The 25,541-nt window shown below is 42.8% G+C and overlaps 2 protein-coding genes and 1 long non-coding RNA gene across 27 annotated transcripts in view; 2 read left to right on the forward strand and 1 right to left on the reverse strand.

Moving 5' to 3' along the window:
* LOC111255475 (uncharacterized) overlaps positions 1 to 25,541 on the reverse strand; it is a 56,141-nt gene that overhangs the window by 9,241 nt on the left and 21,359 nt on the right. For 3 of the 14 annotated variants that reach the window (XM_086984863.1, XM_086984867.1, XM_086984878.1), the window contains 3 exons: positions 3,028 to 3,226; positions 2,152 to 2,192; positions 545 to 824 (listed from right to left, as the gene is read on the reverse strand). In XM_086984863.1, the coding sequence (XP_086840989.1) occupies positions 545 to 824; positions 2,152 to 2,192; positions 3,028 to 3,226 (520 nt within the window). The other 11 variants (XM_086984856.1, XM_086984852.1, XM_022817483.2 and 8 more) reach the window with 10 other exon arrangements.
* LOC147758284 (uncharacterized) overlaps positions 13,112 to 25,541 on the forward strand; it is a 44,761-nt gene continuing 32,331 nt past the window's right edge. For 2 of the 12 annotated variants that reach the window (XR_015324838.1, XR_015324843.1), the window contains exons 1-2: positions 13,123 to 15,693; positions 24,449 to 25,106. This is a non-coding gene — a long non-coding RNA (uncharacterized LOC147758284). Of the gene's footprint in view, positions 15,694 to 24,448; positions 25,107 to 25,541 lie in introns of all 12 variants that reach the window. The other 10 variants (XR_015324840.1, XR_015324825.1, XR_015324839.1 and 7 more) reach the window with 9 other exon arrangements.
* On the forward strand, positions 15,689 to 23,826 carry LOC111255476 (uncharacterized). The gene has a single exon (XM_022817485.2). The coding sequence runs from the start codon at positions 18,556 to 18,558 to the stop codon at positions 20,896 to 20,898; it is 2,343 nt and encodes a 780-aa protein (XP_022673220.1). The 5' UTR covers positions 15,689 to 18,555; the 3' UTR covers positions 20,899 to 23,826.

Raw genomic sequence — 25,541 nt, forward strand, 5'->3', positions numbered from 1 at the left:
ATATCACACGAATTAGTAAATATCAATGTCATTTATTGTACACAGTTTTACAAATGTACACAACAGGTCTCTAAAAAACCTGCACTTTTTTCTAATCAACTTTCGACACGCCAATTATTTTTCAGTAAGCACTCCTATTGACTGACGTGCGCTGTAAGGTACATTCCCAGTTTTTTTGTCTTTCACGGATTCAGAAGTGTCGAATAACCTATATCAGCAACTTGCGCCGTTACAGAGCATGCGTACTGAATTACTTCATATATGTGTGAACGTAAATTCTAACATATTCCTTTATTGTCTTTACTGTATTGTTGTCATCCAGTGCAGAAAACAGATAGAAATTCGAAATCACCACAGAACTGACTTGGTGTTCCAACAGTCTTTTCACTGTGCCTATCGTCCATGCTTTAATGGCATAACACTTTAGTTTAAGGAAATGCCGTTGTTTCGGTATGCTAAACAGCTCGCATTCTTCGTGTACACATTTTTCCCTGTGCATCTAAACAGCCAATTAATTTAGTCATTCTAAGAGATCTGTTCTTACCGATTTCAGATTTCGAGTACATCAAGGAGATACCTAAGCTCAAAGGTTCCGTCGAAATCGGTGATTCTTTGAGTATTATCGGCAAAGAATGGCTTTCTATTTCCTTTTCTGTAACGGTTTTCAAACTTTTGTCAGCCAACGATGCTAGCTGAGATTTCCGGTTGGGTAGTCGCCTCAGCAGCGACCTGGTACTGCGGCCGGTTGTACTAAAGGGATTTCTTTCTTTGAGTACCTTTGGTGATCTGGCGACAGCCGTTGATGACGGGAGAGAATCATCAACCTAACATAAAGCATGAACAATTAGAAAGAAAAAGTTTTCTGTTTACTGTTACAAACTGAAACGATCATGCTAATGATCTTCGTTCAAAAGAAGATATGTAGGGATTCGTCGAGGCACACGTAAGACGAATCCCCACATAGAATCGCATGTCCGTTGTGCCGTGATACATACCGCAACATTGTTACAGTTTACACGCACGCTATCATAGTCATTTTCTCAACTGACACCCGCGAAGAAAATTATCACATGGAAACAATATTCACTTGACAGTATATATATATATATACCGCTAAAGAGCATAGCAAATCGACGACTGAGAACTGGTGTGATCCTCTATGAACGCGTTAGCTACTCTAACGAGTCGCAGTAAGATGGCTGACTGATCTCAATAAATTTGTTGCTAGTATCATCCAAAGATAGGCCATCGTCACCAGCATAGCGAAGTCCATTTGTAAAGTACACAGCCGGCATTCAGAGACACAAGTATACATGGGACTAAGGTTGTTTTTAAAGTGTGGCTTTCGTAAAATCAAATAAAGCACATCATTTCGTTTTCCTTTTTTTTCGTAAGCACGTCGTTTGTTAAAGTGGCCAGTTTAGTCCTGTTTAGCAAAATTCAGCTGTATAGCAGCAGTGAGGTTTTTCAGACCAGTAGTATAACAACATGAAATCCAGTAAAGAAACAGCCCTGTGTACTAATAGTTTGGTTATGACCTTTGCATAGGGAATCCGATGACTCTGGTCTAGTTGAAGCGAACCTAAAGCATGAAAGATTAAGTGATTCATGTCGGTGTCACTCACGAATGAACTGCGTAGTGCGTTTCACACAAAGTCCCATAACAAGGTGGGCAAAATAGGTAGATGTCATCGACCAAAAAAAGCAGAAAAACCAGTTTCCTATCACCAGCGAAAATTCACACGTAGATACTCAATCCCGTGTCCTCAAAATGGGTGTTATAGTTTCGATCTTTTCTATTGGCCGGTTCACCTCTTTCACAGAGCCCTTACAGAGAGCTTATTGCATCAAGCCTCATGTCTACGTAAACAAATTCTTTCTACAAACATAAGAGAAATCGTTATAACTAACAGACAAACGACATGGTTTCTTTTCACAAAGTGTTTCTAAAGTACATGTTTGACAGCTACGAATTATTTCAAACTCAATTTATTAATTTCTATTTTTAACCAGCGTAAATCATTTTGTCAAAAATAGATAATAACAATACTAAGTCGACGATAAGGCGCGGCGCGTTCTGTGTACGCGGACGAACAAGGATATATATATCCCAACGGTAATCTATCACCGATAGCTAACTATAATACGTACCTTGTGTTTAGTTTTAGGTACCTTTATAAGGTGCATAAAGCCTGTAACGAACAAGATAACAGAAGTAGGTCAACTCCAAGGCTAAATCGTAGTGGCCAATAATGCAAGAGCTGCATTTGTATCTGCTTTTTTAGTGAAAGAAAAAAGATGACTCGTCCCGCAACTGGTCACATTACGAAACGTGTGCTGCATGTCTTGTTAAAAAAAGAGCATTACAACTGAAAGTAAGTAATACAGCGTACAACAAAAATCGAAAAATGACTCATTTTCAATACATTGACTCGACCAATGAATAAGCACAGCCTATTATTACTTGAACCTAATATGGTCTTCTTATTGAAGAAATGCTTTATTAATTACGCTGCTGCGTTTAGCAGCCTGATGCTTAACGCATTCCATCGGCAAGGATGACTTCCTAAGTTCAGTTTCTAGGGTGGACTTGCCGAGAAAATATTCTCGCTTGCTACTTATCAACTTTGACCATCTTTACTCCGCTAAAAAAAAGTTTTCTGTTGTAAAATACCACGTGATAGCTGACGCGTGTTCTATTTGCCTTTTGGAATAGGCCTAGCCTATGCAGTTCGTTTTAAACTCTTTCTAATGTTTAAGGTATTGGCAATATATGCACGCACCTGCCACATTCGTGTGAAGCGTGAACGGTGTCGGTGCGCCCTATCGACGCACGATAGTCTATAGTGTGAACGATTAACTTCAGAACAAAGAGGGTCACAATAACGTATTGAAGGATAATTTCATGCTAGACAGCGATAACTACCCAATCCCAGTACTATTAAATCATTGCGATTCTATATTTCTATTCTGTATCTAATGCTCATTAATGCAGATATACACTTGTTGCGTAATATATGTGCGTACGTTTTTTCTCTTTCATGCACCGTGCAATGTAAATCAGCTGATTGACGGTATACTTCTCGATGAGAACCGTCCCGCTGTTCGAGAAATCCAATTCCATTGTATCCATACTTGTAACGACTGGTACGAACCCGAAAGTCCGTTTTATTTGTCGTTTATCATCACAATATCGCCGCAATGAGGCGAAAAACCTGAGTCTACCCTGCAATAGCAAACGCATACACATAACCCAACAATAGCATTATTATTATCTGTTTAGCTATATGCCAATAATGTCATATGAGGAAAAGAGTAGAGTTTCAATAACTTTAGGAACGTACTCGATTTGACCATTTACAGCCGTTTGAGGAGTTCTCGTTTTCCCATGCAGTTCAACATCTTGTAGAAGGAGAAGAAGTTCTAAGTTCCTATCAGCTTTACGACAGAGAGTCACGTCACGTAATGGGTACAATTCGTTCCTATTCCCTAGCCTTTCGAGGTCCCATCGTCAAAGCAGAATGAAGCCCACAATCCATACAGAAAGTGGTATAATTCAAATCGTTCCGATGTGCCATGCTTAAACAAAGGGAACATTTCTAACAGAACCTCAGACTACGCACTGTGAACTTAGCTACACTGCGGCAGGCAAGATAACGCCAGATCATCGGCCGCAAAGCTTACTGGTATGCGCGACTCGCAAACTCATTTACCCACAGTTTTCCCTGCTAAACAAACAATTTTCGGCACACATTATCGCAGTCCGAAATATAAAAGCGTGCACCTCGATCACTAACGACCTTCCGGGAGTACTTTAAAAACGTTTTACATTGGGTAAAAACCAACAATCGCAATAAATAGCATGCCAATATTAACTCGTATCACCTTCAGTTCACTCCATCAGAATCCATATTTGATTTATGTATGAGAATTTCATCCGTATGAGTTTTTGAAGCCAGCCTGCACAAAATTACCTAAAATGCCACGCCTGCCTACTTTATCCAACGCCTTTGCATCGCTGAAGGTTAATACGAGCATTCAACTCTGCATTTCCACACCCTCGAGAGCAAATACGCCTCTGTGTGGGATATCGGCTATGAGATACATCTCGCAAAACATAGAAACGCGCAAAATAGCTGAAATTATTCGCGCGCACATCTTTCTCTCTCTCTCTCTCTCTCTCTCACTTTCTCGCTCTCGAATTTTCCTACAAATTTCTGTGTACATAAAGCTCATCTATGGAACTGGCCCGCAGAGACTTACCAAGGCACTTCCACGCAACAGTATATAAGCATTTCCCTTATCATCAATGCGGCCATGCGGCCATAAAGGCCACTGCAACAGTCAGCTTCGCGGTCTTAACGCCGCACACAGAACTTCAGCCCAGTACTGATTCACAACGACGTCACCCTGTCCTGTGATCTGACCAGCGTGAGGCGACCACTACTATACGGACCGCTTTTTCAATGTCGTTGTTAGTTGTATTTCTCGTCGAGATCTAGTTGTTTCCGATATAATTCATTATAAAGGAATATATAAGTTGCGTATTCCGATTACGCAATTTGCAGTAATTAGCATAGCCATCATCATCATCGTCATCGGCAACATAAGCATCGTCGCCGTCATCATCACCGCAATAATAAACAAGCAGTGAGGACTAGACGGCTTAGGTCAACTTTCAACAGCGCTCGGCCAGACACACTCATACAAATCTTTCTCGATTCGATTGTGGGTTTGCCTATGCTTTGGCTGAGTCCATTGCCGCCTCCTGAATCGACGCTGCCGTTGTCGCTGCTACTGCCGCTAACAGCATTGTGATCCAAAATGGCGGAGTGATACAACACTGCTTTTCAGGGGCAGGAAATGTGACACGTTGTCAGTTCAGTTTCCCGAGGGGTTGTTTGGCACAGGACGATGGTCAAGAGTGGTCTGGGGTAAAAACAACTTGCCTGTTATCTTCACCGCCGCCGACGCGTGCAACGACCTAGACCGATGGACATACGCACCAGATCCTCGGCATGAATGTCTGTCTGCTGTATAGAAATAGTGATAATAGACCAATAGGGTGTTTGCGTAGAGAAATGAAAAAAAAACTGCGTTTCTGTCCAAATGGGCGCGCATTTTTACGGGTAGCGCGCATCATGTGATGGGAGCAACCTATTCGTGGAAGCTATGTTACGGTTAATATCTGGGGCCATGAAACTCTTTCATGTAAATGACTTAATGATATTAAATTTTTATGCACGAAACTTACCCTGCAAGTTTTCTGCTAGTTGCTCCCATGTGGGGCTCGCAACGCTTAGGTTAATGAAAACACAATGTTAATACAAATGCGTCAGTTAAACAACGAATCAGCGGATACTGATCCGACAACAATTGCGTTAGCGAATTGATGCATTAAACCGTTCGACACTTTAGGCAAGGCGATATTTAACACATCAACATTTATATTTTGACTAAAATTACTACAGCGGGTTAAACTTCGGCTGTAATGCAGTGGTCAGGCAAAAAAAGGAGAAGTTAGGTATACAACAGTATCTTTTATTGCATTGTACGAGATTTATGGCCATATAGAGCAAGGCCGACGATTGGAAAGAAAATGCACAGCATGTAACTAAAAATTTATGAGCTTAGACATTCCACACGTGCTTATAAGCATCTATGTACGTATCCATAAACAATTATATAAAACTTAGTGCAAAAGAACTGATTAATGCCATGTTTTGTATCATGGCTTTAACTAACTTAAAAAATATAAAGTATGAAAAATCAAGAGAAAACGTACGGTGATTTTGCAAGGAACTCCAAAGATAGCACTGAAATACTATATACGGGTTGATAAGCGTAGAGCGGTAATTTCCTTAAATTTCTTCCGCTCCTGATGCATACAACAAGACACTTCAATAGTAAAACTCTCATTTATACTGTGTTCGTTCAAAAGTGTTTCAGTTTTATGTTATCTGCTGCATCAGGCTGTATTGTAAAGTGGTGAAGGCCTAAAAAGACCTATAACCTACTTCTAAAAAAGCGAATTTCTAATTAAGAAAAAAGGTGCCAAAAAGATATCAAAATTAACTGTTCCTTTTCTCTTGTTCCACGTGTGGTTTCGGTAACAGGACCGTTCTTTATTATAATAAAACCCTATCCTGTTATTTGCACCCTCTGCCAATTGTCGCGGTAGGCAATTGACAGAGGATTCATGTCTTTCACTTACTGGCACACAGGTCACTGTTCCGATGTCAGATTGTTTTACTATAGAATAACAAGGACGAGCATACTGATCAAATCAATCACCGGCCGTTTCCTTGGTAAGACGAATGACTAACTCACAGACAAATAGTTAGTTTACTGGAAAAGTCAGTGGGCGTCTTTCTGAATGGATGCATTTTTGGCCTTCCTCGGTGTGGCAGATCACGAGAAATGTCAATAAAAAACACTTCGATACGTTAATGCAGTGTAATGCTTTCTAGGGACACAGCTTGAAACATCAGACAGAACATACGAACGTGCAGTTCAGGTCAATGGCGAGTTCCTTGATCGATGTCACGAACAAAAGATAGGGGCCAAGGCGACAGCAAGCGTTGCTGCTATGAGAAACATCAACACGGCGGTGGTGCGACAACATGGTGATGCGAATTAGATTTGCTAAGTGATAGGCCTCTTCGAGAGAGGACGAAGACATCCCCCTGTAGCGCGATATGGAACACTGTCTTGTCTGCATTTGGAGGCACAAAAGTAGCTGGCAAATCTACTATCAGATTAATAGAGAACCTGTTGATACTAGAAGAATAGGCGGATGCGCTTCCTTACATCACTTCAAGAATTACACCTAAACCTAGAAAAAATATACCTAAACGAGAGAAGCAATTCCATAGCTCGGATGCTGAATAAATCACAGCAAACCACTCAGTTTTTTTATTGATGGCAGCGCTAAAATCGGGGCAAGCTAAAGTAGAAGCTTTCCATATCTTCGCTCAGAAAACGTGCCTCATGAAGACCGGGTGGGGCTATCGTACGCCTTTAAGACTTACGTTTTTTGCAAAATGTCAGGGAAATACCAGAGCAACCATTTTTTCAGTCATGTTACTTCGGCCGTTCTTTGCCGGGATCTCGAGATGCTAAACTGGAGCAGGCCTACTAAACTCGAAGGTAGGCAATAGGCGTAATTCAGCGAAGAAGACTCATTCGGTGAACGTGCAGTTAAACGCTAGTGAACAATCTGCTACAAAGCAGGCCTATTCACACGCACCTTTTAATCTGATTGAAGCGGAACGACCGGCCAAAGTCCGGTTTTGATCGACATAGATTAACTCTGCAGTTCGTACTGTTTCTCGTTCGTCATAAATATTCAATTCAATTGAATTAAAAGCTTTATTTTCTTTTTCGTTCGCAAACTCATACTCATTTTCAATGCCGTAAAAGATCAATGTAAAGTAACCCAAGAAATTCACGCCAGGAGAGGTTCGTTCAGTGCGAAGAGATTGATTAATAGTCAACTTTTATTAAAATTTCGATGATGCCCCCCGTTCTTATTGTGACTGCAGGTCTGCTTATGTTCTCCTTGCAACGAATTTGCATTCAGTGATATTTTAGTATCGAATAAACGCATTTGTAACAACTGCAGCGAACTGGGCAAAAAAGCCCGGATTTTGATACAGACGTACATCGTGTGTATATATACTGGTTGAACTAAATTGACATCAGTATACATACACACAATGTACGTCTGTATCAAAGGAATGCAGGCTATATAAAAAATGACTAAGTAGAAAAAATAAGAGTATATAAACACACACGAAATGTATTAGAAATAGAAGCTGAGATTCAAACTAAGACCAATACACAAAAGCTTTTGCATGGAAATAACGATCTGCACGCGTATCGAATCACATAACGCCAGGCGTGCGCTCGATTCTCGCTAGACGAAACGGAAGTATAGGTATAATGAGGGACGGTAGTGGAAATATCCAAGCAAATTAACTGGAAATACAAAGCAACCTTAGCGCTTTTTCCACGTTCTGTCTAAGCAGAAACGGATTGGTGTTTTTATAACGAAATGTGCACATGTACAACGAGGTCGAACTGTATTACATAGTTATTCATTCTTTACATACAATACAATCAACTATAGCTTCATTCAGATGTTTAGCTTCCAGTACGGACTGTAATTAGTATACAAACATAGGAGGCACGCGTGAAAAGATAGTAACGCATTTGCATCTTCATCTTAGGAACGCGTTGCGGACCAGGTCTGAACCCCGGTATAGATATACGGTTCGTTTCGTGCTGGGAGCCAGCCAGCTTTCTAATAAAATGCCAAACGGCGATGCTGGACGTAAAGGTCGGAATGTAGATGTATAAAAGAAGTGTATAAAATCACACAGAATACCTACTTACGTTCAGAGGCATATCAGATGTTAGTGGAATGGCAAAAACTCCTGCGAAGAACCTAGGAGAACAAGAGAGAACGAAGAACGTTCTTTACCGTATTTCTCCTCAACGAGTTGGGTAGTCCTATTGAAACTCGTATCCTGCCATCTGAACGCGTCAATGTGCGACTGCATACAACGCATCTGGTCGGTCGACCCTTCACTGCGATGTGAATGAATGTATTGTTTCAGCCGTCTAAGCTGCGCCTAATCGGATTTAGTTTACTACGGATTTATTGAGCATTCCTTAAAAAATCGGCTTTGTCCTTTTGTTACTTCATTAACGTTATATACATAGCAACCTGGTAATCTAACGAGTAAAGTAAGCATGCTTTTATTTAAAATGAAAAAAAAACTCCTGCGTTTTTAATCGCTATAATGTAGCGCCACTATAGGATACGCCGCCAAAGGCATGGACTCGATATACTCACTTCTGATCGAGCCTTTTCTATGTCTTGCCATCGTTTGTGATGTGTTGTGCTACTGATCCGAAAGATCGTTTACACGATTCAAGATCGATACAATTTGTTGCACGATAGCTTGAGAGTAACGCATTTGCCTGCTAACGTTGAGGACATGTTGTGGTTTAAGTTTGGACGTGGGCACAGATAGATGCATTTCTCCTCGTGCCAGCTGTCTGATGGAATTGAGAGGTCGATACAATCTGGTGATGCGTGCACGGTGCATAGCGAAGCTATTCGTTAACAGGCATGTCACTAGTCCTGAAGGAAAACGGGCGTCTATGCAAGTATCGGTAGGTGAGACTAGCATTAAAGGTTGCAGTGGTAGAAACACCTACCGCAGCAACACTTCCAGACTCACACGTACCGAGACTTTGCGCCTCGATTGTGTTGAGGAAACCGGAGGTTCCAATTTCTTCTGTGAGTCTGTACTGCCCACGACGAGACCAGGTCGAGCCGTCTGGATTGAATCCGACGTTACACTAAATGTCCATGTATAATTAATGCCCAGCTGTGTGCGTTAATCGATTGAATCCGCTCTTCAAAACGACAAAAATGCATAATGGAAGTAGAATGCAGTACAGTAAATCGAACATTCAATTTTTACTTCGTTATAATTCAGAATATTGCTTGATAATCTTCCCATTCACTAGTAGCTCAAGATGGGCTTAAATTATAGGAAAGCAAAAGAGATACTTTTGCTCGAATATAAAGCAAGGCTCAGCTTTACAGGGAACAAGTATATAAAATAGATTTGAAAACATTCTCGTTAAATTACAAATTAATCATTTCATAATGTTCGTGTGTCCAGATAAAGATCCTACGCGATAGATGAGGAATAGCACGCGTAGGCCGGAGTACACAAATCGCCCACAAGGTATAAGCCGACATGGCTAACTACGCTAAAGTGTATACGAATGTCTCAATCAGAGACTTTTTAACAGGAACATAGTTGCTCAAAGAATTGGTGATCGGTTAAATGGAGGCCTATGGTAAACATTGGGTTTTCGTGGAGAGGTCGATCATAATTTTTCACCACGTCAGGCACGATGGTTTTGTTATGTATGAACAAAGAGCATTTGCGTAAGTGTTAACACAAAAAAGCGTATCTTAACGCGTTCAGAAGCTAGAGTTCTTGTTTGCGCAACATGATTTTCATGCTAAGCGTACCATATAGTACTGTATTTGTTTCAAATAACGACATCAAATTTGTGTGACATATACGATATATGAAGTTTTTCCAAACATTGTTGCTTCTTATCTGTGTCCAATCTGCATACAGTTTAGCGTCGCCCCCGCTAACGTTGTCAGCGTGTCAATCCTGTACAAATGCATTAGCTGTTCTGAAACTTCATCTGAGGGATGACATGTAGGAGTAACCGGTGGTCTACCCTGTGATAGTGGGTGACCGATTTGCCGGCCAATTTTAGAGATACATTGTGGTCTAGGTCCGAATCTGAGTATAGACACCGTTTCCTGCTGGGAGGCAGCGATCTGGTTTCCACCAGCAGAATGCTTAACGGCGATGCCGAACGTGAAAGTCGAAATGTATAGTAACGGGTGGCTCTGCGTGTCAATTCTGCAGCGCTCTCACGGTTTGGCTTACCTACAAATAGCTGCACGTTTCAACCGCGTTACAATTACAAGAAAACAGCTGTACAGATTCTCATGTCTATTTATGCACAATCAACTACCGTCATTATGTAATTACCATAAGCCAGAAACGGATAAAGTACGTCAGACGTGTCGTATGAAGACGTCAGTCGGAACGTCAGACGTGAATGCATGTAGTTATTCAGTTCAACATGCCCGTTTTATATATAAAATGTGCATTACTTGGCCCTTAAGATGATCCATTAACGTGACATGAAGTGAAAGATTAAATTTTATAAAGATTTTACATCTAAAGGGATCGAAAGCGCTGCATGCAAAAACTTTATCGAAAAAGTGAGAAAAGTGCTCGTGGACGAAGAAAAAACAAAACGTGACATCCACAAAACTTGAAATGAGAAAAACGTGAGGTTAAGTGATTTGTTATTGGACGGTGACTTCAATTGAATCACAAGTTTGAAGCACTCTAGACCCATGCAAACAAGCGCCCATCCAAAGAAGTTCCACGTAAATGGACCTTCATACCGTGCCACAAAGTTCCGTAGAACAGAGGTTCAGTATGAATCTAGAAGTTGTTACTTCATTGTCCATTCTACAAGGTCACGGCTGTTTAAGATGACTAGCGCTTATCACTGTTACTGTTACTGAGGCTGGGATACCGCAGCTTCTCGCTCAGTCACGTCTTTGTATGTACGTGCTGCACGGAACTTCGTAGAAGAATAAGAATATACTAAAGCAAGTAATTCTCTTTCAGATTCTTGTGAAGTGTTAGGAAATATGGGTATCACTCGAGGTATATCTACGTTGCAACGTAGATACATTTCTCTATTTCGAGATCGATTTTTAACAACGTAACGTGTAGTTGCGTTGTCGAAATTTCGACATTTTTCGAAATTCATGATCGTCGTAAAATTGGCAGTTGTCATAGGTACTCATACAGGTTTAACGCGGATAAGAGCAATTCAGAAACTGGTGTTGGCTGTCCGCTGGACGAATTCTCATACGAATCTTGAAGCCTATTTATCAATCTTTCAAGCTCACTCAGAAAGCAAGCAAAATTTCTAGCTTTATCAAATAAATTGTATTTGTACGTACACAGATTGATTTTTAGTTAGTGGCCGTATGACGCCTAATTCGAGCCAGTAGTACAAAGGTGCTACTATGGTGCGGAAACGTTCCATCGTAGAGACGTATTTTTCGCTGAAGTCAACTAATATATGTATTACATATCTATTATAGGTATAACTATAAAAGTTTATAATAAATAACAAAGTAACTTTAGTGAAATTAAAATAAGCGGCTTTAGTAACACCAAAAGGCTGGTGTTATCCGTTTCTTGGCGTTCATCCTTACATTGACAGCTGGTTCAATTACCTTTAGCTAGAAAGGACTTAGCTTGTATGACATTAGGTAACAGCATTGAGTTACCAGATAAATCTTAAGCTGACGCTCCTTGGCCTTCCAAGCTAAGAGCGAACAGCCCTTCATTGTAGCTGACTCCGTTTTTAAATTATCCGCTCGCAAGTAATCTCTGTGTTTATTCTAAGCGACTGTATTCTAAAAAAGCTATAGAAATTTGTCATGGCCATTTGAAACATAGCTCCAGATCCATTAATTATCCATAATTATATCCATAATCCATAATTATAAATATATTAATTTCACTGTGCATTGTACAAAGTACGTTTATAACTAGAGAACAAATACACGAACGACGCGCCGACGAAACCTTTTCCATCCCTCATCTACACTAATCATCTATAGATGACTCCAGTCCGAAAGTAACTTGAGCAACCTTTAACCTTCGCAACTTATCCCATTTCGCCCTATACTTTCAAGCCTAACACACCTTTTTCTTCCAAACCATTACGTCGGTGCTACAGAGCGGTCGAATAATGTAATAGAAGAATTGCGTATCTCTTAGAAAACACAAAGCGGGAATATTGTGAAAATGGTCACTATTAAGTCACAGTAATTTCTGATAGCGTTTGTCCACATCGACTCAAATGCTTTGGAAATAAACATTTCTATTTGGGTCACAAACGGTCACAAAAGGGAAGTAACCATTAAATTGCCGGCTCTATTACGAAAACTTAATATAGTTCATTTCACAGCCCTACGCACACCAGAGGATAATGGTACCGCTGTTACCATGAACGCCAGGCAATGTAAGACCTAAAACTCGTTGAGTGGCATTGCCAATTGCTTCCTGTATGGTCATCTGTGCTAACGTGGCAAAAAGTAAGGTAAGTATTGGACAAGGTTGATATTGAGTGTGAGAAAATGTTTTTGGGTGCGAAAGGATAGCTTAAGTTCCAGGTAAGCTGCGACAGAAACTTCTCCGATCCTATAAGTTTCGAATTACATTAAAACAGTAAATGTGGACTGCGATTCCGCCAGACAAATCGGTGGTTACCAAAACTGGCAATGTATAGGCCTCGGGGAGTAACGCCGAAGGAAGACAACGCAAAACTCCACGAGGCTTCGATGATCCAAAAAGTTTAGGTAGATCCTCGACTAGTTTTTTTTATGCTTGGTTTAAAGCCCGGGGTCCAACTACTGTATGAACAACTACGCGGATAATATGTGTAGTAAACATAGAGCCCTGGGAAAAAAAAGCCATTTATAACAAAAGGCAGAGAGATGAAAATGACTTGCAGACGATCATGTCCACCAAAACAGCCTTTACTACTCAACGAATGCTTATTGCGCCAGCGGTGAAGGAAGACCACGGAAAGCATACTAATAAAAGCAGGCTAGATTGTCTCTTCTTGAGGTTACTCAAACCAAAACAGAAAGGTAGGCTAAATACAACTTTTGTTCTAACAAATCGGCGTTCTATTTTCGATCTCGACATTTGCGTTCGATGAGTAAGCTACTCGGCAATTCCTAACGCGCCATGAACAAAATGGCAGGCGCCACCGTAGGAAGGCCTCAGCAAGACAGCGAACCGCTGAGTCATAGAAGGCTGAGTGAGGGCAATCACAATATGGCAAAGCCTACAACGACGTTTTTGCGTATCTATCTCAAAGCGACAATGCGTGCAGGTCTCAAATGTTACGACTTTTACTTCGGCCGCTGCTATCACTGTTGGTATTCTTTACAGAGTGACGGCGCCGTAGCGCTACATTGCCTGACCAGCAGCGGCTTATGGAGGCCAGACTAATGCTAAGTTTTCTGCATCGTGTGAAACACTCGCCTGTGTAGCTGACCGAGCTTGACGACGGAGTACAGATTTTGTTTACTGTATTTGCTATTTAACGAAAATTACGCCTTCATCTACTCTATCATTCAAACGGAACTAAGTCAGCCATTACTGCTGGTTGGCATGAGCCTTTCTCAAAGCCATTGCAAGTAGAGCTCATACCGTAACAGGCCGTGACAGGCCGAAAGAGAACAAACGGGGATAGCGAGGATAAACCTGTTCAAGGTTGTTATAGCTGCAAAATTTGTCCTAGGATTGTGTCGACCTAGTACTACAAAAGAGGTTCATAAATTTTCAACTGAAAGAACGTTGTTGCCATTAATCGATAAGAACGATCAATCATAAAACGAAACAGACACAAAGAGGCAGAAGTGGGAATCTCAACTAACGACAGTTAACCGAATTCGGCCATCTTCAGTATTTCAATCGCTAACATCTAATTATCTATTAATAACCATATATGCATGCAGTGACAGCCACCATTACGTTGCTCTGACCAGCTTCTCACTTGACGCCTGTCAATCATGTATCATTTGGCTGCATTATTCCATTTGAATAGTGGCTTTCGTCCATTGAACCGCAATAGAGTAGAAAGAGGCTACATTAACATCTATGCTTAGTATTCTCGACATTATCGGCAGTTAATTTGGTATCACTAGTGGAGCAGTAGGGCCGGCTGCTGACGCTCGTGCGAGAGATACGAGGCTAGGAAAAGTAGTGGTGAACGATGTATCAGCTAAGGGCGATCTTTTCGTAAAGAGGGAAGGGCTGTCTGAGGAAACAACAGGAGATTTAAGAGACAAAGGAAAAAAACAGAAAGCAAAGACAACAACAGGGTCGAAAACGCAAACGGGAAAGCCGAAAAGATCCGTCCTTAGACCCTTCGTCGATATATAAGATCAGCTTAGATGATGGCTCAATCGGACTACGATGATTTGCATTAGAGAGATATCGGCGACTGGCAAACAACTGTGAGCTATCCTTTGTTAGGAATGAAGACTACGCTGACAGTCAGCAGCAGCGGCGGCAGCAATGCAACGTTGGGTTCTCGACGGCAATACCGCATCAGTGTCTGAAGATCGGCTGAAGTGTGTCCATCCCATTGGGTCTGGTGGCAGGCCACAGCGAACGCGCTTCCCGGCATCTTGGCAATCCCCATCACGACCGTCATCGACAGCAGCTGCTTCAAAAACAACAACAACATTGATATCATCATCATCATCAACATCAGCATCATCGTGGCGATCGTCAACATCGACGTAGCCAACGCTAGCGCTTCGCTGCTGAGAAGGCCAACAGTGGCACTCACGGGAAGCCTAACATGGCACTAGTGCTATTCCGTATCCGCCCAAACGTACATAGACAGGCCAACAAACTGACACGCACGTTCGCCGTTCACTCACAACAGAAAGTCGCGCGGCGGCTGCATGACGAGTGGCGCCTGATGCCATAGGCGCTGCTGGCGCCGCTACCAAGTCGCTTAACGAACGGACTGCCGGCCGGTCAAGCAGTCGTCAATGGCGCGCGACAGTGGCTCCCTCTCCACCACACCGTGTCCGGGTTGTTGTGACTGCCGCTACTCCAGTGTGGGTTATATACGCGGCCGCTAAGGGTAGCTGCTGCCTTCACGCGGCTGAGGACTGACTACTTCTCGCCGGCGGATGGTTGCATGGTGAATGCGTGTAGTCGCCGTGTCAGCTGTGTTGTCTCCGCCAGCTATCGCTGCTATCAGTGGCCGTTCGAGCAGCAGCAGTAACGACGACAGCGACTTCGCTTAGTCGTCGCCGAGGAGCGAGCAAAGCTACTCAAGAACAGCAAAAGCCAATCGAACAGACCCCAAACGTCAGTCAGCGAGTGACTGCTGCCGAAGAAGCACTGCTATTCCGATGGCAGCTGTACAAATTCGTGTGGATGTAATGAGAGTTGGAATAGAAAAAAGGTCGAGTGAAGAACGGATTTATAATGCAGCTAACCTAGAAGACCACGAGTAAGTAGGAGCGAGTCAGAAATAGAAGTGTTAGAAACCGTTCATGTGTCAGGTAGCCAAAAATAGGCCCAAAAAATTAAGAAAAAAAGCAACATAACCCAGAAAAGCGGAGAATTTTTTTGTGGTGAGCTTACAGCGCAGGTGAGCTAGGAGTACTACATTCTGATGTGGTTCGCTGTAGCACTATTAATCGTACAACAGATGTGACTGTTTTTGAGTGAATTAATGCCTGAAGTGCATAGTCTGCTGTCTCGAGAGCTTCAATATTACAGAAACGGGTAATTCCGAATGGGTGAGGCAATACCGACAGGCGGATCAATCGGTTCGGATTAGGTCTGGACGGATAGCAGTTAGTTCAAAAAACGGCTCGTTCAGGACACACGGTACGAAGGAACGGGACGACGCAATAGCGGCAGAGTAGCGATCTTCGGTGTTCGCGTCTTTAAAAGCAAGACGACGCCCGAGGCAGAACGTCGCCTTCCTCAACCGTAGTGGCGCCGCTGGTAATTCTGTTGTATCGGCTGCGTTATTGAAATTTTTCATCTGCGAGAGCTACAGCAGAACAACAACGAAGTAAAAAAAAAACTGTTGGGCACGACGGCTTTGAAGACTGCTGATCTTAGGCACGAACCATTCTTTCTCAGTGGCTGTGAGCTGAAGCTAAACGAACTCCAGTACTATCGCTTATCAGTATGCTAACTAGCGCTTAATAGTTATTGCTAGTATTTAACAACCTCTTATCAGGAGCAGGAGGCGACTACAAAATAGTCAACGTTCATGCTCTGGCTAATTCTCTCTTCGGAAGAAAAGTCGCATAACGACAAAAGCTGACATTTTCTAGACAATAACGGTCGGCGGCGTGGCAACTCCTAACCGCAAAGAAAGGATACGGGTAGGCCAACATCGAAGGATCATCGTAAGGTATAGGACAGATTAGCTGATGCTGTCGTATAATGATTGTCAACAGTGGTAATAGCACTACAGCCAATCGTTACCACGAAAATTAGCGATGAGAGCGAACGAGCAAGTTGCGTCGCGTTGACGAAACAAATACAGTGAAAGGAATAGGTTAGAGTCGTAAGGAATGGAGCTCGATTAAGGCTGTCGTCAATACTACCCCACGACGATAGATTAACAGGTTCGACCGACAACTTTGCTTGATTTGTAGTAAAAGGCCCGATTGACATAGGGTAAGTGCGTATCTGTGTACGTGCTTTCGTTTGCATCGGTAGTGACCATGTGGCGTAATGAACGACTGTTTCGGTGAACTATCCTCACCGGGTTGTTCGACGAACCCCGTGCCGGTGTCCCTTGCACTAATCGTTCCTGTTTAACTGCATTCTAAATATCATTAGAAGCATCAGAACAAATAGCCAGTCAGTTATATTCGAACAGTGTCTCCAATTAGGCGTTCCGCACTGACGCATAAACAGCGATCAACACGGAAAAGAAATTCGTTATAGAATTGAACGCAAAAAACTTAGGATTTTTTTTGCCCATAACGTCACCATAGTCTTCGCTACTCTCGTACGATTCTTCGCTCCGTTTAGCGTTCGACTGATTCTCGCTGATCTGTCCGAGTCTGCCGTGGTGTCTGCGGTCACTCCTATGTATCTTTATCGTATGCATTTCAACGACACGATAAGCGAAGGGACGAACGCGCTAGGAAATTTCAGTGGACGCTCATTGCGGGCGCGTATGGAGCAATTTTTTTTTGAGGAGAAATAGCGAATTCGAGGGACAGGTAACGACAAGAAACGATTGTTACGCATGGAGCGATTCAACAAGTTGTGACAGCGTTGAAACGCGGAGAAAAACACCGAACCGCAGCTTTTGATCTTTGCTTGATTTATCCATTGGTTCCTAATTCACTTCGCTCTACCTGAGTTAGCTCGGCAAGCAGCGAAACGCCAGTGTCATCTCTGTGTGGAGCAGTAATCTCGGCTTTGGAGTGCGCGTGCCCAGGGCGGAGTTGCGATAGTCTGTACATTTGTGCTATTTCGCTCACCATTGATTCTTGTCTGTGTATTCAACCGAAATATCGAAGTGTTTGAGGTGCTGTGCAAGCTAGGAGTTGCCGAGGTCAGCTATTAGACTCGGCCACAACGATCGGTAGCTCTGGATTACTATAACAATAACATTAATAGCAGTGGCCGCGCCAGAAGCGGCCAGGAGTAGTAGGAGTTTCTTGGATTTGTTTCGAAGGAGCGGCCGAAGACGAGACACAGCGAGCAAACGGTAGTAGTTCGTCCAGTCGCCTTACTGCCCTGTGCTCTCCTCTAGCTACGACGACAACAACGCCAGAAAGTATATGCTCGAAAGGTGTTGGTCTGCCTGCCGGCTCTTATGTGTGTAGTCTACAGGAGCATATCGTTGTGAACGTACGCGCTAGCGGACATCGTATCATATGCTACCTAATAGCAGGCAGTAGACAAGTATAGTTTTTACATTCTAATACAACACACTGTAATTGAGGAGGCAGATTTTAGCGCGCAACAGGGACCGTGGCGGTCGCGCTGCTGATACTGTTATGGTCACGTTCTATTGAAGGCTAAAGCAAACATAGTACTGAATGAACCACCGGTTGTCTATACGTGATCACGGATGTGCGTAAGTAACCAAAAGCCTGAGCAGGAGGGACTACCTATGTGTGTACTGATAAAGCTGAATGCGCTGTACATTTGTAGATGACTTCGTCGATGTACACCGCTAAACGATTGGACAGTGTGTAATAAATACAGTTGGTGTTTTTTGAAGTAGAAACGAACAAATAGAAAAAGGTGTGAAAACTGTTGGATTTTCGAAAACATTGAAGGGTCGCCACCGCCGCCGTGCTTGCGAAATATATAGACGACATTCAAAATGTTCCGTTACTTAAGCAGACGGTGGGGTGGAAGGCATTCACACTCCAGCACCGGCACTAATGGTCATAATTCGTCGAAGCGTTGTCTCCCATGCAAGATTGTCATGCTGGACGGCTCAGACCTCACTATCGAGCTGCCTCGAAAAGCGCTTGGTGCTGAGCTATTTGAGCAAGTCTTCTACAATATCGATCTCATCGAAAAAGACTATTTTGGCCTTCAGTTCACGGACGCTTTCCACGTACAGCATTGGTTAGACCCAACGAAACAGGTGCGAAAACAAGTAAAAATAGGTCCGCCGTATACGCTTCGGCTGAAAGTGAAATTCTACTCGTCAGAACCGAACCTCCTTCGTGAGGAGTTGACCCGTTATCTATTTTTTCTCCAGCTCAAGCAAGATGTGCTTAACGGAAAGCTACCCTGCCCTCACGAGACCAATGTAGAACTGAGTGCTCTTTCACTGCAGTCAGAGCTGGGTGATTTTGACCCCACCGAGCATACACTTGAGTTAATCTCTGAATTCCGCTTCTGTCCTGAACAAACTGAAGAGATGGAGATAGATATCCTTGAAGCATATCAGCGACTACGTGGACAGAGTTCTGCACAGGCGGAACTTAATTACCTTAACAAGGCCAAATGGCTAGAGATGTACGGCGTCGATATGCATACCGTGCTCGGTAAAGACGGTCGAGACTACAGTCTTGGCCTAACGCCAACTGGCATTCTTGTATTTGAGGAGCAGACAAAGATTGGGTTGTTTTTCTGGCCGAAAATCACGAAGTTGGATTTCCGTAACAAAAAGCTCACACTCGTCGTGGTCGAAGACGACGACGACGGCTGTGAACGTGAGCATACGTTCGTATTTCGGCTGTACAACCCAAAGGCAGCGAAGCATTTATGGAAATGCGCTGTTGAGCACCACTCGTTCTTCCGCCTCAAAGCGCCGCCAGATCACCAGCGAAACCTCAAACAGAATCTATTTCGAATGGGGTCGAGATTCCGTTACTCGGGACGAACCGAGTTCCAGGCAATTTCGAGAAACCGGACCCGCCGAACGGTCCAGTTCGAGCGACGTCCCTCACAGCGTTATTCACGGCGACAGTCTGCGCGCAGGCCAAAAACTAATAATAACGAATCACCGCAGCAAAACGGTAATCATATAACAACAACGACAAATCAGCATGGTGCAGCGACGACGTCAGGAAGCTTGGAGCCAAAAACGGCCTTGTCAAGATCACGAGTGGCGATACCGGAAACTGCTACAATCGCACCGGGCCGCTTCTCAACTAAGAGCGTTAGTGGTCCCAAACCGTGCGCCGTGCCAACTGTCGGCTATGCAAACAGCAGCAGCGCTGGCAGTGCGGAACAGTCTTCTACATCGACAAAGGTCGTTAACGATGCTGAGGATCGACTGGACACTCTTATTAAGTCGATCAGCAAAGCCGTCAACCACAACAATCTGAGTAACAAAAATGAGTTCAATGGCGAGAATAATCACCAACAGCATCTGTCGAAGGCTCTTCCATATGATGTTCGGCCAGCAGATGCTCTCGTCGATGACATTGATAGCCTGAAGAGCCCTGCAACAAAGCCTGAGTGTTCAAGAAGCGCGAAAACGTCCTCAACGACGGTTGTGACAACATCGAACAGCGTTCTCGTCAGTGAGCCGGTACGAAACAATTTGAAGTTTGTTGACAAACCGAAGTTCTCGCTGACTCCGCACGTCAAGAACAACATAGCCCGTGAGCGCCAACAGGATAAATTTAAAACAGTCATTTTGTGCAATCCCGATGGCAGTCCCGCACATACAACACCTGTTCCTGTCATCGAGACGACTTCCACTATTATTACTGCTGTAACGGCCAACTCTGGTGACCCCGTGAAAGAGGAGAACACTGCGCCCCTGATTATACTTCATGACCCACAACCTGAGCTCACACTATTAGAAGTTGGCCCTGAAGACTCGGTTGGAGGTCTTTTACCACCGCCGGACATCACGCCTGTACCAGTCGACGAGATCAAGAAGGTGTTCGAGGTTGCTGCCGAAGTGCACGACGTTCTTCGTCTCAACGAAGTCAACAGTGGCGAAGTGCGGCGATCAGTGAGTTCGGCGAGCAATAAAAACAGCAGTAGCACGAGCCCGGACGATGATGGTGATAGTGGAGTCGGCAGCGGTATCTTGAAGAAGGACAAAGAACGTCGCATGTCATCGTGTTCAACCGAAGAAGAGATCTCGCCGTGGCACGTTGGCACTATGAACGGTCGGTGTAGTTCTGGTGAAGACGAAATTCGCATTGATAGTAGAATTGTGCGGAAACGTACCATGATCACGACAGAACTCTGATTCGTTGGAAATCGAACTGAGACGAATAGATAAGAGTTCTCGCTTCTTAATGTTGCTACTGACAAACTTTGTCAATGGGGTCATGACTCACAACGATTGCATCAAGAGTTCAAGAAACCGGCGTTATAATCCCACCTGATCAAATTTGTACAGTACATAGTAAATATTAAACAGAAAGCAGAAAGACAACAAGTTCTTTTACTTAAGTGATATAGATTTTCATAAGTTGATATAGAATAAAATATCAGTATATTACATATCATCCATACTATGCAAAAACGAACGAAATCTTATATAACGACAATATACCGAGTACCAAGTGGAATTGTGATAAAACTAATGAAACACAGAATAGAGATACTAACTATATTTTCATTTTAATCTTTCCTAATTTCTTCGACTCGCTGTTCGCCTTCCTGTATCTGCGCGAGCGACATCGTCGCCAAGCTCTCACTTCGCCAGTAGACTTTATGCTATTAGCAAGCCGCTTTAGAGGAATCGTCGATAATTGGGTTAATTACATGACACTTCTACGCAATTTCCAGCTGTTGTTGCAGTTTTCCAATTGTTCGACTCATCTCCTTGCAGTTCTTCATGAAGCCGCATAAGCGTCGCTGGCCACTTCTGTTTCTGGTTAGTTCGTGTCGCGCCATCAGCCTTTGCTCTGGCAATGTTTCGTACAGATATATTCTAGTATCGTAGTGAATTCCACTATGGGAACGGCGTCCCATTGCAACAGCAATCGTTCCTATCCCGTTGTATCCTATGCGCGTTCCATGAAGACACACGAAGTTTTGATTTTTTCTAGCTAAGTACGCATAGATCAGATTGTAAAGGGCAGGTGTAGGCTATATCAGGTACATGGGGCGGGGATGCAGGCTGAAAAACTGAACAAAAAAAATAGAAGAACGGCTGCTGGCCATTGTTTCCATTACGTTGTTACGAAATCACACCATCAATAGCAGATGGGACTATAGTTGCCCATCTTCTTCGCTACCAGTAAAACGAAAATATACGCAACGTCGTGTATCTAACGTACGTGCTAGATGATTTGGTAACTCGTGCAGACGACAGACAAGCGAGGTGGACAAAAGACAGCTTCGAAGTATTTTGAAATGCAACCTTCATCAAGGTTGTCTTCGCTTGGGGGTGTGCTATAAATGTTACCCGTCGAATTTTAAAATCGCTGTAAGCTTAACTTGATGGTGCTTTTGCTTAAACCGCTCAGCTAACGTCCAACTGGTTTTGTCGTGATTTTGATGACGAAGTTGATTCATCCATAGTGCATTTCGATTAATCGAAAAAGGCGTTCACGATGGTGCCGGTATACTGTTTACTGGAAGGGGCTCAAAGTCATCGATCTGAGTGTGGCCGTACGCTGTACATGATTAATACGCATTGCTGAACGATGCATACGACTGTGGAGGAGTCGACTTTCTGAATTGAAATTCTTATCTTATATTGTTGACGCATTTACGCAGTTTTGGCTTAAATCACGTCCGAATAGCATGTCTTGTTTTTTTCCGGAAAGCCACTGCCGCTGATGTCATTTCAAGGTACTATTGTCGGCTATGTTTTTCCGAAGCTGCAACCCTAGCGTGAGCAAGCGATGTAGAATATTAAAAATCATCGTAACTTGTCTTTTTTTTATTAGATTCTTGTCTAGTTCTCCGTTAACACGACCGCTCGTCTGGATGCCGAAACACGTTCAAATTACCGTGTGTCCGCATAACCGTTATGCCATGGTCGGTCGATTATCGACCGACAAAAATAGTCTCTTAAGAACGCGAAGTTTCTCCGCGTTGATTGAATAAGCAGTAAGCCAAACACGCTACAAATCTGCTGGCCAAGCACATCTACGAAAAGTACGCGAAGTGTTTCCCGTAACGTAAAGCCGGCATGAGGGTACGTGGCTGACGGTACGTGTCAGTGCGTTTGTAAGAGATATGTCGCTCGACTATGAACACCTCTCGGTACAATAATATCGCAGCGTCAACAACACGAGAGGCAACCAGATGACAAGGGAGTAGGGCAAAGGATACATAACCGCAGTATTTGATGGGGTGGTGGCAAATCGGCATACGGTCCGACGATCCGCCTGCCGCCATAGTGTATGTGCAATGGAAGCCCCAAAAACATACCTCGAAGATAAGCCTGCGTTCAAGTGCTTATGTCTCGATAGGCGAGTCAACACCTACGAACAGCTATTCAACAAGCACACAATAACCGTAATCAATGTCAGCTGAAATCGATTAAAGAATGAGTGTCCAAGAAAGCACAGTTGATTATTGTAACATTGCAGTTTACAATAACTAGGATTTCAGCAGAATAATCTGAACATGAGAACTACGGCGTGAGAAAGAGGCATCTAATTTCATATCCTTCGGCATATTTGATCGCTTAAAGACATTACTTTTATTAAGGAAAAAAAAAAAAAAAACACATTAAAAAAGACGAACAGAAAAAGGGGCAATATTAAGGTAATCATACTAATTGTCAACTGTTTAGAAGTAATGCCTCTAATCGTAAACGTTTATTATGGCAGCGATGATTTCTACCGAGCAACCCGAAAGTGCTATGACCGCTGTTTCCCGTTAATGCGCCATTCGTTCCCCATCGACAGAATAATATAGCTGCAATATTGCATCATTATCATAAGCTATGAGGCGCAGATTTGTAAAACACCGAATCGTTCGACGCAGCATCACTTAGAGACAACTGTATCATATGCTAATAATAATCATTGGAGAATAGAAACATGACGGTATAAATTTAATCGAGTATACTCGAGCTCGAGCGGAATAGAGGAGGACAGACTTTAATCAACGAGGATATTCTGTATATAGTCTAGGTAATAAGTGGCTTCGCCGCAACTCTGTGATGCAGCAGCGGGTAACATGCTATTAATAAATCAATCTATAATTATTATACTTTGGTGAAATTATTACTAATAGTAACAGTATATCACATAGAAAACGTACTCGTGCACGAAAGGACCATTATAGAATTTCAGCTGGCAGAGAATTCACTATGGTCAAACTGCGTAATGCAAACGGCCTTCGGTGGAGCCACTTTGATTGTCAACGATCTAAATGCGATGGGAATTCTACGGAAAGACATGTGAACTAATTTGTGTATGCATCTTGTATCATTTAGACGCAGCGATATTTCATGTAAAAAATAGCATTCTGCCAAAAATACTCGTGAATGCTACTTTCATCGTTTAGAAAAATCAGTGGTAACATTTGCACTGAAATTAGTGTTATCTAGATGTCAAATTTTCACATCCAAGAATTGGCACAATGAAGAATACAGCCATGTAATAGTAAAAATATAAAGAATTCTGATATCCGCATCTCAACACGGATGCGAAACGAACGTTTTATAGGAATGAAACGCATCTCATTATCGTCGACCACCGCACTTTTTAGCAGAAGGCATTAATCTCAATCAAGCATTGTTTTCTAATAGAATAATTTCGAATATTTCTAGGAACGTCTTATTGCAATAGTTCACACTGTTTTTTTCATCATCTTGTCCTCCCTTTCAGTGTCAGCTAGCCAATCAACGCCGGCTGATTAGAGATAAGAGCAGCTGGCTTCAACCGGAACAAAAAACACCATATCCATTATTGTGTGTTTCGTTATTTCGTGATCCACTGGGTAGGTTAGCTGGAGCAGCTGTTGAGCGTAGCTTAGAATCGATGACTTTGGTGGTACGCTAGCATTTTGTTAGTCCTCAAATGAGTTAACGCGTTCCGCACAGAAGTAGCCCGACGAATATTGCTATAATTAGATATTACTAGAAGTATAAAACATCGTACTGATAGGAGGGGTTGTAATCATCTGTGAAACAACACACTGCGATGCTAATCTCCACGCAACAATTCGATGCTCGTACAATTTATCTACTTCCCGCTTTCCCCGTTACCACTTTCTGTACGTGCATTGCGCCCTGCGGAGACACGTACGACGACGACGACGACGACGACGACGGTAATAGTAATAATAAATAAGGAAAACAGTTCTGCTCCATCGTAATTCCGGCCAGTGGCTAACTGGCAAGCGATCAGACCTATGCCTGTCGTAAAGCCGCATTTGTTATTCCCCGCTCGAAAAAGGAGCCAATCGGTGCGATTGTGACTACATCGACAACAGAGAGCCTAATGTTGATTAGGCTACGGCGCATGCTCGATACGGAACGTGGACGTAATGAAAACGATAAGATTAATGTTTTCACTATTTTCATTATTCTAAACACTCGTATTGAAAGAAAGCGTATATTGACTGAGGGCGGATAAAGGAATACCCTATCGAGAATATAGCTGAGCTACAAAAACTACAAAACAAGTTACAGTGATCTACCTGCGACAAAGAACTGCGAGAGTGTTTGTTATCTTCATTCTATTATATCAAAACCTGCATTAAAATAGTCACGAAATTGAACTTATGCTTTATGTCATAAGGAATAACAATTGAAAATTTAACGTAATAGTATAACATCTCTTAAGTGATTCTTTGATGAATTCTTTCATCAAAAACGCTTTTAACTGTTGTCCCGACTCCACGACTGTTCATAAAGCTATTTAAGGTGATCGATTTGCCTGCTAAGCCAGTCTGGAAAAAAAAGACTAAGATGACATC

The sequence above is a fragment of the Varroa destructor genome, unplaced genomic scaffold (genome assembly GCF_002443255.2).
Source record: "Varroa destructor unplaced genomic scaffold, Vdes_3.0 BEIS01000001.1, whole genome shotgun sequence".
Classification (NCBI taxonomy): Eukaryota; Metazoa; Arthropoda; class Arachnida; order Mesostigmata; family Varroidae; genus Varroa; species Varroa destructor.

Bases quoted from the DNA above. Each gene is read 5' to 3' on its own strand.
- LOC111255476 (XM_022817485.2), top strand. From the start codon at position 18,556: ATGTTCCGTTACTTAAGCAGACGGTGGGGTGGAAGGCATTCACACTCC.